We start from the raw sequence: 14,798 nt of genomic DNA, 5'->3' as shown, positions 1-14,798 counted from the left end.
TATGGCACATGCAACAATGTCACAGGCCCTGTCAGGTGTGCAACCCTCAGACTTTTCAGACACTGAAATCTTCCCTTTAGTTAGCCAAAGTTCATTTCATTGTGTGCCCTTGTCCTGGAGCTGCATTGTAACTGGTTTGGGTCAGGGAATGGGGTCATAAAAGACCTGTCTGCAGGCAGGAACATGTCATAATCACCTATGAAAAAATGCAGTATAGCCTACTACTACTAAATAATCACGTTAGTGAAGCCTGAGTAACATATCTGTAATCGGCATGGTCATGATTGTATGATCTTCATAAATTATGATAGCATAAAAAAAAAAAAATCTTTAGCCTACAACATTGGGTCTTAAGTGGCTTGGAAATGCCACCAAAAAAAAAAAAAACACTAAAACTGTTTTTTAAACATAAAAGTGACAAAAAACGACAATCTCACGAATCACGAAAAAAAAAAAAATTCTCAGAAATAAAGTGCACTATCGCGCTGCGCTGGACTTCCCGTATCAGCTTCGCTTATGAAGCCGGGATCTAATCCTGTTACCATGAAATAAGCCTGCTCCTGAGCAGGTTTAAGTTTGCGCACATGTTGCTATGACAGCAAGTCCAGGATGAGCGTTGAAGAACCAAACAATCCAAGATCATGCCAAATCACCAACAATCAAATCCAGCTAAGTGAGTTAGCGACGTACGAAGAACGGGCCCCAGGACACAAACACACTCAGAATTGCAGTATAAACACTAAACAAGACTTCGCCGGGAGTGAATTTGAAAACCAGGCTTATATGGGATGAGCTAAACAAGGTAATGACATAGGCCTACAGGTGAATGTGGTGATGTCTGATTAGTCTGGGCAAAGGATTATGGGAAATGTAGTTTGTTGGATGTACGTTTGGTGATGCTCATTCTGTTCCCAGGTTCTCTGGTCACTGTGGTTTTGTTATAAACTATAAAACTGCATTTGGATCCAGCTCTTCTTTTTGTTATTTGAGTTCACCCAGTGTTACAGCACCAAGGCCTTTACAACATTGCAAATTGAATAATTTCACTCAACTAACCCATCGGTTTTAATGAAAGGGAAGATGTCTGAAATGTACAAAATTCATGGAAATACTGAATAATAACTCCATTAATTGCAATAATTATTCAAATACAAAATAACAACACTAGTAACATGCCAGACTTCTGTGCCATTTCTGGTGGCCCATCTTACCCCAAGGGTCTAATTTGATCTTTTTATTTGAAAAATACACTGTATCCAAAAAAAAATTTTTCCACAAATCCCTCTTTAACAAACAGACACAAAAAACTTAAATGAGATCATATAATCTTACCCCGGGCGACATCTTACCCCGACTAACCCTGTATCATTCCAGCATTTACGAAACGAGTTGTGCACAACGATTTCCACTGCATATTCATAGCAGTGTTTTATTTATTTTTTTATGGACGCTTGTTTTCACCACAGAAAAAAGCATAATTGTGACTTTTAAGCAGAAAGAGTTGTCATATTTCACAGTCTTGAGATCACAGGCCAACTTCTCGACCACGATTTCATTCCACTCTTATTTGATATTTAGATTTTTTTTTTTTTTACCGTAACATTACTCCAGACAGTTTAATTTTGATTGCATTGTAAAACAAATCAAGTCAGTTTGAGAATCTTATAAAGTTGGAGTGAGTCTCAGCTGTAGAATTTGCACATGCTATGAATTTCATTAGAACTCCTTTACAAGTTCCCTGTTCAAGTTATATATCGTGGTGTGTGAAGTCAAGGCTTAGAAAAACAGAATTAAAGCTTACATAACAGCAACCTGACAGTCAGAATGCAAAATGCCACTCTAAAAGGTTTTTAGGAAACATGAGATGCAGGAACATCTGTGCTTTTAAGCTGAAGCATGTTTGTGTCTCTTCAGAGGTCGACATTTGATGAACTTCTCCTGTCACTCGCTTTTTGTATAATTGCAAAATGTTAGAAGTCTCATTCAACACAAGTCAAGTTTAAACACCCCTGCGTTTGGCTCACATTTCCTCAAAAACGCTGCAAGGCCTGAATTTTCACCTTGATGGCTTGTGTTTCAGATTTTTTTCGAATACCTAACACAAGGCAAGAACTGAAAGATCTTCATAAATTTTTTTATAAATTGGCTCTTGAAGGATCAGAAAATCATGCATGAACAACCACATTTACTGTCATTTTTTATCTTGACCGCCACTACCGTAACAGTCTTTTTCATTATTAATCAAAACAATGAAAACTGAATGTATGCAGTTCATGGTTTAATTACATTTTACATTTATTAATACATTTACCAGACGCATTTATCCAAATGCATTTGGCTGCAAAAACTACTTTCAACAAAAACAGAAGTGGACACATAAAGGGCCCTATCTTACACCCGGCGCAATGCAGTGCCAAGCGCGACGCAAGTGTGTTTTGCTAGTTTCAGCCCGACGCAGTTATCATTTTCACGTCCTGCGCCACATTGTTTAAATAGCAAATGCATTTGCGCCCATTTGTGCGCCCATGGGCGTGCTGGTCTGAAAACGAGGTGTGTTCTGGCGCATTGTTGGCGCGTTGCTATTTTGAGGCAACAGAAATAGACTGAGCCATTGACCTACTGAAACCTGGACTAAAGTCAATGGCGCTATATAGTTATTTAAAGAACGCGTTAGTAATGTGCGCCTATAGGCGGGTCCACAATGCGCGTGCACTCTGCTTATTAAACAAACATGGACGCACATCAGCACACAAACATGCCAAATATATATATAAAATAAAAGGATTACAATGTAAAAGATTATTATTGTGTACATAAAGATATGGTGAATCCGGCTCGACCCGTAGATGTTCTGCTTGCGCACTTTTACCTCGCGCACGAGCAGATCCGTTTGGCTCTGGAGACGCGTTCGGTCTTTCCACGATCAAATTCCGTCATGTAAATAGCGAATCCGCCATGGTGTGAGCGCAACTGGCATTGGGAATGGGAGATAAGACTCTGATTAGTTTAACGCACTTAAATCCCAAAACACACCCATTACTCATTAAGAGAATAGGGACAACCCTTTTAGACCATTTTTCCCGTCGTTAAACGAAAAGTGGATTCGGACTCGCCCTAAGTGAACTTTTAAATTTTAGTAATATTTTCGATCAAATCAATTCAGTCTTGGTGAGCAGAAGAGACTTATTTCAAAAAACATTCAAATAAATCTTAATAATTCCAAACTTGTGGTTTAATATCATGGCTAAAGGAAAGTCACAGTACTCCTATCAGCTCGTAACATCTAAAGCCCATTTCCTGCATGTAGTGTTTACATATTACAATTTTTGCAAGCACTGATGACCAACAAAGATTATATGAGAGGGAAACCCACCGATATGGTGGTTAGCCACAAATAAGGAAGTATTAGGAAATAAATCCAAAATCCTAGACAAATCAGTAACTGTGGTTTTCAACCCAAAAATGCAAGTAAGTTGATCTCATAATTCCCTGTGGTTTCCTTGTGAGGGATGTGGCTCTACCTGGCTCAGGTATCAGGGTTGGGCCCGATATAAGTCGATGCAGATGGGAAACGTGCACAATCCTGGGAAGAAACTGCTTTTCTCCTCTCTTCACAAACAAGGTGAGCCGACAGCAACATCATTTTACAGCAACCATAATGTTTAACAGCAATGCTTTGAAAATCTAAACTCCTTTGAAGATATAGAGGATTTTTCTCTTTGAAATGCAAACTTTCACCTGTATGGTGGGTTAACTGGCAAATTTGACTTGATTTTACTGCGTTGTAACACTGGTCCATATTCATTAATGATTTACTAAAGCTAAATTAACATTAATGTGTAGGTTGCATTCAGTTTTTGTTTTTTCTTATATGCAACCCGTAAAGTTTATGAATCGTTGCTTGTTGTATTCAGAGGTGATGATTTTACAGCATCTGTCGTAAGTTTAAAAGCTTTTTTATGTTCACTCTAAATATGTTAATGATGTCCAAGGGTCAAGGCTGGAGGAATAAGGATAAGTGTGTTGGGAAAAGCCGGCCTCTGCCGCTGATAAGGTTTCTCGTATAAGCACTATCAGGTTGTGAATTTTTGTCTCATTGTACAGTAGAGACACTGGGATATCATGCGGTTCAGCGTCTTGTTCTTCGTCGTCCTCCTGGGCTTCCTCTACCTCACACTGGCTCAAGGTAAATGCCACAAGTGATGATGATGATGATGATGATAAGTGAAGCTGTTAAGCTTGTGTTTTAAATAATCGGGTTACTTTTTGAGGTTGCAATGTACAAAGTTTAAGAAAACATACTGGGAACGCATTGCATTATGCTTTATTTGTTATTGCATCATCTTTAGTGTGCACTTATGAGATTCAGAACAACAACAAATAAATGAATTTCAAACTCCAATAGTAATTTTGCCTTTTCAAATTCATTCTAAAAAAAACAAACAAACATCTTATTTAATGGTGCAGCAATCAATGTTAAAATGCATGATTTTAAATGTTAATTAAAATCACTCATGCAATGTAAAGTCTGTTTTTTGTCATGTTTATGCTGTTTTTAGCATAATTGTCATATAAGTTTTAGTGATATTGCATATATAATGTGTCTTTTTGGAAACAACAACTAAATGATTATATTACTCCTGTTGTTCCACTCCTGATTAGTAAAATAAAAGCAAATAATAATTTAAGAAATATAAAAGAAATAATACAAATTAAGTTCTGGTGATATACATCTCATGGTTACTAAACATTTGTGTTTTCTTTGCTGTGCATATTTTGAATAATTATTTACACTGTAAAAAAAATGATATGATCAAAAAGTTATGATAACGTGTTTTTACATGGCTTTGACTCAATCAAAATAAGTTAAGCAATTCAACTTTTTTATAAGCTATACAAGAGTCAACACATTTAAGTCAGTTTAATGTAATTTAAGTTGAAATGACTTAAAAATCCAAGTTGATTGTACTTAAAAACTTAAGCTAGCAATCATCCGGGAGATCGTACTTACATGATAATTATATAGTGACATTTATAGTTTTATGAGACAGTTACACATTCACTAAATCATCCATCTTTAAAGGACTGTAAATTAGTTCTGATATGTTGTGTATCTCTGTCTGTAGGCTCGTATGAGGACTGCTGCCTGCGGTATGCTAAAAAAGTTAAACCGTCCATGAGGAACAGAGTGACCAGCTACAGAAAACAACAGCAGGACGGAGGCTGCAACATCCCTGCTATTGTGTAAGCAACATATATATGACTTTTTAGACTGTGTACAAAGACCCTTTTATGCCCATTTATCACTTCTTATTACATGGCTTGGTTGAATTCTAACGTAGAATGCGGTCTGTTATTTCTTGATAACAGTCCGCTGCTAAGTATAACCAAAGTCCTTTTAGGCCTATAAATAGTCTCTGGTATAACACACCGTTGCCACGAAAAACAGAGCGTTGCTATGGACGCAGGATTCTAACCGTAGAGACGGAACGGACTATTTTCTTTAGCGGAAGGAATACAATAGTTTTTAAATCAATAAACTCCTTTTTAAATCAATATTTTGTGTCAAATTATTGATTTATTTGGTAGGTAGCCATGTAATAAGCGGGATAATGTAGAGCGAGGCGGTTGTTATAGCGAATACAAACAAATCCCTTCAGGCTGATTCAAGATCCCTCCGCTCTGATCAACCTGTCGGGGACGGGTTGCATTCGCTATAACAACCGCCTCGTTCTACATGATCCCTTACATAAATAACACGTTTCAGGTAGAAAATATATAAATCTTGAGTTTTAATCTTTTCCATATGGGAAGTGTGTGCATAAAATGTTTGAACGTCTGTGAAATCATGACTTGAGAGACACGAGACACTCAGAGGTGTGCTGCAAGAAAATGCACTTATCCAATTTGGACTCTTATGTGACTCTCTGTCTACATCTGACCTCATGGTTAATGATGTTTGATGCAATGTTCTCCCTGCAGCTTCACACTGAGACACGGCCGTGTGTTCTGCGCTGATCCCAGAGAGAAATGGGTCAAGGAAATCATGCAGAGGGTGGACAGTCTGGAACCATTCTCACCTATGAAGAAGAAGGTGTGTATAAAATGTATATGTATAGCAGATCACAATTTCTGTTTTATTTTCCTTAGCATTTGTAATCACCTATTGACTTTAATACTCCTGCAGAGTGAAAAAAAAAACATTTTATTTGAATATTTTTAAGGCAAGACACTACAGGAAAAAAAAATTCGCTGGTAAATTTTGAGCTATTTTGCTTGCATAACATGTCCATAACATGTAACAAACATCCAAAATGTACATTTATGTATTATTATTTTGTTACACTTTATTTGCATCAGTACAAATCTCCACGTCAGAAGCACTTTACTGTAGCCTACATGCACTAAACTTTACAGTTTTATTCCTATCTATATTTGAAAGCTTTTTATATTGTGAGGGTGTTGTTCATCATTTGCCTGATTTATATATTTTATTTCTTAAAAATATAGTGAAAAAAAAGTCCTTCCTTACAGTATTTTTTTTTATTTATGTTGTAATAAATTATTAATTTTATGTAAATGCATGCAAATTAGGGCATATTTAATTAGATAATGCATCATTTGTCTTAATGTACTGTGATTAACTCTTTCCCCGCCAACATTTATTTAAAAAGTTGTCAGCCAGCGTCAGGATTTTTGATAATTTTCACAAAACTTTCATGGCCCTCATAATATTTTGTTGTAGGAATATCTGAACATGCAATATATCAAAAGAAAGAAGAGAGCCTATGTAAATAGAAAAAAAATAGAAAAAAAGTTTCATTCTACCTTCATGCATGTGTATAAGTTTAACTTAAAAAAGCATTATTGGGAAATGGAGAAAGCAGAAAATGGAAAATTCCATCAATGGCGGGGAAGCGTCTCAGAAAAGCCGGAAAATTCCATCAATGGCGGGGAAGCGTCTCAGAAAAGCCGGAAAATTCCATCAATGGCGGGGAAGTGACTCATAAAAGATGGAAAATTCCGTCATTGGCAGAGAAGAGTTGTCTAAGAAAAGCCGGAAAATTCTGTCAATGACAGGGAAGTGCTGTCTCATAGAAAATGGAAAATTCCATCAATGGCGGGTAAAGAGTTAATCAACTAGGGAATGCACGTTGATATCTATCAATCGGTTCAAAGTTTTTCCCTATTCATGTGGTGTCTTGCCTTAAATGTACAAAAATTCCATGTAGCCCAGTCATAAAAATGGCATCCATAATAATTATAAAAGATTAACTTTGTCAAAGGAATATGTTTGAAATGTAATGAATTATTTTTCTTTTGATTATACAGAATCCAAGGGGCTAAACAAACAAGCCAGAGGACCAGAGGGAAAGCTGCCCGAGTGTCTCGGCCAATCACATTCTTTCTTTGAGCTCCGGCTCTCCGAGCGCATATTTCAGCATGGATTGACTGGTGTTTTCAGTACTTCCTGTGGCATCAGGTGGTGTTTCCTGTTTCCAGACCTTTGTCGCTTCACTGACGGACTGCTGGTTTCACGCTCAGAATGGGAGATGGCCATTGTTTCCCCTTTTCCACAAGCTGCTGTAACCCTCACTTCCAGGCTCTCTTACAAAACCTTGTGAGCTGCCTTGATGTCTACTTCTAAGTGCATAGGAAGCAACTCAATCTGCGCTCAGTTAGTGCTCCTCATGTAAACCGCACAGGAGACTTACAATTCGGCATTGCATGCTGCTAAGCTAACAATACAATAATCGAATAACCATAAAGTATATTTGAATTCCTTTCGCAATGTATGTATGTATATGATGCTTGCTATGTAGGCAAGCTTACTAGGTTTTAGAAACAGAGCTTAATTGTACAGGGTCGTAGTATCATGAACTTTCACTTTGCACACTTTGACTGACCGCTTTTTGCCCCACAGTTTCTATGATAAACAGTCAGTGTGATAAAATATTAGACAATAATTAGCCATAAATGTGGGTGGGAATGTTTTGCAAGCAACACAGATAACCCTTCTATTTCCTTATGAGTTTATTATACAGCTGAAGCACCGACAAGTGATTTTTGGAGTTTGTACGGTATTATAATGCATTGTAAATTATGATTTGTTATTGTGCTTTGATGCAATAAGCTTAAGTGATTATTTCATAGTTAGCCTATTGATAAAATGAATGTTCATAGATCTCATTTATTTTCGTAAATCTCAGTTTCTTTACTCTGTGTATTTCAGTGAGGTTTTATATGTTTAGTAGAGTTTATTATTTAAGTGGAGCTACTGTTTTTCACATTTAATGTTCACTTTAACACTCGATCCAGTGAGAAAGTATCTTTATAGAGGACGTGATGCAATGTCACGAGCTCTTTGTGTTCCTGATCAAATATTCTTTACACTGCAGATTTTTGCTCATAATATGAAAAATAAAATGTTCTAAAATAACTGGATTTATCCTTTCTTTACATGATGCATGTTGATAACAGTTTAACTTAAGCATCAGATGGTTCTCCTAAAATCCCTTAGAAGACACAAATGAGTAATAGTTGTCAAACTAAGGAGTATAGAGCTATAATATTAATGTAGATCAGTTGATCTTAAGAGAATTTGGTTCGTAGAAAGATCTCTGAATTTTGATTGCAGACTAACTAAAATCTGACATGTTTTGAGATTCACTTCTTAAAGACTAGACACATGACAGACAGTAATGACAGTGATAATCCATTTCAGAACTCATGAAATAGTTTTAATTGTGTTGTAACCTACTTTCACTTTCCCGCGAAACAAAAGACCCGTTGTGCAATATAACAGGGTCGGTCAATAAAAAGCCAGAGAATTATAGTTTATGGATCTTGTGAAACAGATTGTTAAATTTGCTTTCTAAAGGTCAACTTTTACATGGCGGAACAGTGACGGTATCGGATGTTACTTTTATATGTAGGGGTGAATTTAGGGTGTTTGGGACACTTTTTTACAGGGTCCCAATCAACCTGAATTCACCCCTACTGGATTATTGTCATAAATAAATCTTTCCTAATCTGTTTTTGGGGGTCTTTTACATGCAAACTTACAATATAAAATGTCTATTTAAATTGCACTTAAAGGTTCTTTAAAGAATACAATGGTATACCATAAATCTCCCAAAAACAAAGTGCCATGCTATTGTTTTCTTAGTGAAGGATGTGCCAAATTCTCCCATGCAACCATCACTTTCTTGTCATGGCTACTAGCAAACGCTTTAGACACGCTGTCTGAATATCCGCCTGTCCTGCAGGTTCCAGCGTGCTGCTGTTGTCCCGAAGCTCTCGTTTCACGTGTAACGTGTGAAGTCCCGTTTCTGCACCTTTACGCCAGTTTTCCTCTCTCTTCCTCGTAGGTGGTGATAAAGGCCGAGGCATGTCTGCTCAGATAACATCTTAGCAAGTGTCTTCAGAAATTGGCTTCCTCTGTGATAAATTGTTTCCAATCGGTACAGTTCATTCTGCCTTCGAGCAAAACATATCCCGCAGCAAAGTTGGATTTCTATACATCAAATGCGCAAATGGAGGCTGTAAAATGTCATTTTCCTTGGTAATGATATGACTGAGTGATAGTTATCTTTATCGTTCAAAAGCCTGAGGACTCAAGCGTTACACAGATGCATCACTACAGCCAACTTATAGTTTTTACCAATCCTCCAAAAATGATCTTATGATATTCACAGAAATGACTCAGTGAATCAACAATATACAACACGAATAGCTATAAATTCATGAATCATGAACAAATTAACCTACTTTTATCAACTGGTTCCTTTTAGTGAGTCAAAATCATTCAGTGCAACCAGCGTAGACCCATTCATAAAACAATGACTCTCGGTTCTTTTTAGTGAATCTATTGGTGTGTTCGAACAAACAGTTGTGGGGCAAATATGGGGGAAAAAATACTATGCATGCCAATGTTGCCCCACGACTATTTGGTTACAAACATTCTTCAAAATATCTTCCTTTTTGTTCAACAGAACAAATAATTTATACAGGTTTGGAACAACTGGAGGGTGAGTACTGTGACAGAATATTCATTTTTGGGTGAACTATCACTTAACAACATACTACTATTAGTTCAATTTATACGAACAAATGTCTCCCCCTTTTTTTGTGAGTTAAAACATTAATTGCAACAAGCGTAGTCCTGTTCGCAAATTTTTTTAATCAATTTTCGACAAATCGAACTGCAATTCATCTTTACTTTCACAGATGTCCATTTTGTGCAGAACATGAACACTAAGTTCTGTCCTTTTTAGGTGTAAACCAACCTTTTGCCAGCCAAAAACATTGATTTTTACAATGAAATATATACAATAATAATACTAAAGGCCTTTTGAAAAGTGTGTGTCTAATATCACTGCATGCATACTTTGAGAGAGAGAGAGTGTTTATTATTCGACATCTTCCTTTGAGTATATTCTGCCCAACCCTGCAGGTATTCGGGGCCTCAGGGAACTTTATCATCAGGGATTAATGCATAAAAACCAATTCAGGTGTGCAACAATATCCTTTCAGAGCTAATAATGCAGAATATTAGGAAAGCAAACATGTGTCCAAATATGTGGGTCAGGTTAAATATTTAGGTCACAAATGCAAAAACATCATTCAATGCTCATTTTGCCTAAGGAACCACAGCTCGTTGTGTTTAATGTGTTTCCATTGTTTTTTAATCCGAGACAACTGTTATTGTTGCTATTGGTGGTTTTGGGAATGCATGCATATCTTAGAGGGATTAGATTTCCTCTTCAAAGAGATTTTATTTAATGTGACTCAGTTCCGAACATGTTGGAGCCCGGCTTTAACATGCAGGACTTTACCCGACTTTACCTCATGCCAACTATGAGGAACACATATTTATAGGTCTTACACGAAACTTTAATTTACATTAATGCATTTGGCAGACGCTTTTATCCAAAGCAACTTATATTGCACACAAGAAACATTGTGGTTTAATTCTTATTGAAAGGGAAGAACTCAGTGTGTCCAGGTGGAAGGTATCAATTCAGACTCAATGAAAGTGGTTAAGGGAGTCCCCCAAGGATCTGTACTGGGGCCATTATTATTTACTAAATATATAAATTGTCTTGATGTTAACATTGAAAATGCAAGGTTTCACTTTTTATGCTGCCGAAACTGTCATCTATTGCTCTGCTCCTACAAAAAAAAAAAAAAAAAAAAACAAGCTCTGGGTGATTAACAATCTGTTTTTGATATTAAGCAAGGTTTTATATGACGAGAAAACACCATTTATGTGGTTATTGAATTCTAGAACCTCTTCAGACAATTCTATCCCTCTTATCTTCTTGCCTCCCAGGATGCTCTGGTGCCTTAAGATAAATGACGGATTGTAAATTCTCAACACATCATTGTGCAATATATACAGTAATGGAGTTGCTTGGTCTTCTCCTGCTGTTCGAAGGAAAATGTATTGGTACTTAGTGATATACTAAGCAATATAAATGTATGCACTTTACCACCTTATCTCTGTTGTTCGATCCAACAAAAAGCATTTGGTAACTATTTATTGCGTTTACAATCATATTATCATCTCTATGTACCTCCTGCTAGAACTAAATTAGGTAAAAATGCCTTATAGCTGACCCTTCGCACTGGAACTCTCAAATGAAATTGAGGAGGCTTAATCATTTGGTGTCTTTTAGTAATATTAAAACACTTATGCATGCACTAAAGATTGAAGAAAGATTTAGTGAATTGCAAATGCTTCTAAGGCTGTGTTTTTATTGATATTTTATTGTACAGTATGTTGTTGTTTGTTATGTGTGTATTTGTATATCCGGGCCGGCTACGCACTGCTGTAAAAGAGATTTGTAATGATTCTCTCCTGATTAAATACAGGCAAAAAAATAAAAAATGCATATGCATATGCAGCATTTCTGTAGCTCAAATGGGTCATGGGTTTGATTCCCAGGGAATGCATGAACTGATAAAACATAAACCTTGAATGCAATGGAAGTTGCGTTGGATAAAAGCATTTGCCAAATGCATAAATGTAATTGATCAAAATATTCATATTATCAGTTCATGCATTCCTAGGGAATCGAAGACATTGGTGTTGAACACTATGCTCTAAAATTCATCATGTTTGCAATAGCAAATTACTTCTTATGAGGTCCAGTAAACACACAATGAATACATTTTTTGATGCATCAAATTAGGGGTGGCCTCTTAGAGTGGAGTCATAGATGAGTTTTGTAAGATTCTGTTTCGATTATGTATTTAGTGATATGCTTGTTTTGTTATCGGAAAGGACTAGATATTCATTTTCCATGAAATGGAAACTCAGAGCATCATATGCAAATAGAAAGAATAAAATTACTACAAAAAAGAAAGTAAAACGCAGACCCTGACTCTACGATTAATTCAAATGACGTTTATAGACCTTGTTTCATCCTTTAGCGAAAATATCCCCATTTGCTGTGTTTTACATTTATTAAAGTATCCGGGGAACTCCAAGACTTGCAATTACAATCTCCTTGCCAAAAATGTGTGCCGGCTAAAACATGATAAAAGCAGTTGCTCTGGGGAATTGGTTGTTAAGCTTAAGACAAGACCTATAATCCTCTCTGTCTCTGATAAATATGAAAATCCTTTAATTTCATATATGTTCACATGTCATAATGAATCAGTTTTGCAGCAGAAATATAATAATTGACTCCATTAACAATAATTTTTGACATATGACAATGAACACATCTGATGGCATCCCCGAGGAGCATGAGAGGATTTATGAAGGGGGCTGTGCCATGTATAATACACATTATTTTTGTTCTGTTGTGTTAAAATGTAATTTATTCCTGTGATCAAAGCTGAATTTTCAGCATCATTACTCCAGTCTTCAGTGTCACATGATCCTTCAAAATCATTCTAATATGATGACATTTTTTTTATGATTATCAATGTTACCAACAGTTAACATGCAACCAAAAAGATTGGTTACCCATAGTTTGGAACAACTTGAGTGTGAGTCAATTTTCTTTTTTTGGGTAAACTATCCCTATAAGTCTCCATTATCTCCCTAAATTTCCCTTGAATATGTTCTGATAAAGAAGTATTATCAGAGCTTTTGGCATGTTTAAACACACAGCAAGGAACATGCTGTTTCTGTAGAAGATCTGCATGTCTCGATCTCTCGCTGCTCAATAAATTAAGCAGGTAAATGTCAAGATGCAGATCAGATCTGGATGTGTTTTGGTACAGTATCACTGCAGGGCTCACTCATCAAACAGTAGAGAGGGTGCGTGACTCATGTGTTTTCATACTTCCCTGGGCCTTAGAATTCATAAAATTACAGTGAATCAAAATGAAAAGAATTTGGCACAGATTTCAGCTGAATTATGATTAATTAGACGCGGGTGTGAAAGTCTTGATAGAATGACATTAAATGCTTCATCTCAGCGTTTCATGTTAATGATGGCAATCACAGTGAATCTGTTTTGTCAACAGTGGAACTATTAAAATCCATAAATTGTGCCTGACAGGTCATTCAAGTGCCATTTATGCCCCTCAAACACATGTGTAAAATGAGTTCAAAAATGAATAAGAATGTAATTTTCGCTTACTATGCTATCAATATCACTTTTAAAACTGTATTTAGGGGTTCAAGCGTGTAGCGCTGATTTTAATCAGCATTCTCCCCTAAAAGTGCAGGCAGACCAAAACATAAGTCGTAGAGACTTGAAACTTTGAGGGATAGTAGTACTCACACCGTCTACAACGCCACCAAATCTCGCCCCAATCGGCCTGATGGTGGCGCTACAGCGATCAAAAGTACTTAAAGGATCATAACTCCAAAACCATTCTTTGCAAAAGAGCAAAACATATATATTTTTTTAAATAGAAAAACCTACTTTAGCGAACTAGTCCTAGGTTTTTCGCCCAATCGGAACTGACTAGGTTAAACGAAATTTTTATTCAAGTCCGCAACGGGACGCCAAAGGCCACTTTTACTAAAACGGTTATCCCTCTTGAACGGAATGAGATTTCACCAAACTCGATACACTTATGTACGGACTCAGTCTATGGTAGCATGAAAAAGGACACGGCGATTGGCCACTTGGTGGCGCTATAAAATAGGGGGGGAAAACACGAAAACGGCTATAGCTACGTAGTCTCGCGTAGCCAGACATTCAGACTGATGGAAGAAGGTCTGGACTCTATCGCAGCTTTTCTTGGCCAAGGACCGTTTGACTGACATGTAACGCAACCAATCACAGTTCGTTTTGTTCCACGTCATGTTTAGGGCCGTGACAATATAATGTTGATGTCCCTACAATAACACACCAGCATGCATCTAATAAATTATTCATTCAAGAAAGATGTGCAAGTTCACTGCAACAATGGAGCCACGAACTTCACATACTTTTGAAAATCCAGCGTTTAGTTGATCCTGGTAAGCGGTCGTTGTTACAGTTGTAAAACACAACGGCTTTCTTCTTTCACGAGGGAGTCTGGCATCATGGCATTTGTTAATAAAGAACGCAACACACACGTCTCCCGGACATCCTGTAGAATTCAACCAATCAGATCGCGACTTCGAAACTCCTTAAGTGTTTCCAGAAAAGTGTGCCACATGCATCAGACGTTCAACGACCCGTGGGCGTGTCCGATTGACTTGAAAACTGGCTTGCTGTGTTTTTGTCCAAGGTGCCGCGATTGTCTATAGGACATTCGCGTATCTCTAAAAACACTGCCGCCATCGGCCAATGAATTTCGAGTAGCTGTCGACAAGGTTATCGGAACGAAACTCGCTAGGCCTG

General features: G+C 37.0%; 1 protein-coding gene across 1 annotated transcript; it reads left to right on the top strand.

Moving 5' to 3' along the window:
• The first annotated feature begins 3,575 nt into the window (after window positions 1-3,575).
• Window positions 3,576-8,433, top strand: ccl25a (chemokine (C-C motif) ligand 25a). Its single transcript, XM_084410180.1, has 5 exons — window positions 3,576-3,622; window positions 4,105-4,186; window positions 5,127-5,244; window positions 5,983-6,094; window positions 7,333-8,433. The coding sequence occupies exons 2-5, from the start codon at window positions 4,123-4,125 to the stop codon at window positions 7,345-7,347; spliced, it is 309 nt and encodes a 102-aa protein (XP_084266306.1). The 5' UTR covers window positions 3,576-3,622; window positions 4,105-4,122; the 3' UTR covers window positions 7,348-8,433.
• Window positions 8,434-14,798: the final 6,365 nt, after the last annotated feature.

This window comes from Rutilus rutilus (genome assembly GCF_951802725.1).
Source record: "Rutilus rutilus genome assembly, chromosome: 6".
Lineage (NCBI taxonomy): Eukaryota > Metazoa > Chordata > Actinopteri > Cypriniformes > Leuciscidae > Rutilus > Rutilus rutilus.
The sequence above is the reverse complement of the archived record's forward strand: the minus strand, read 5'-3'. Positions and strand labels throughout refer to the sequence as shown.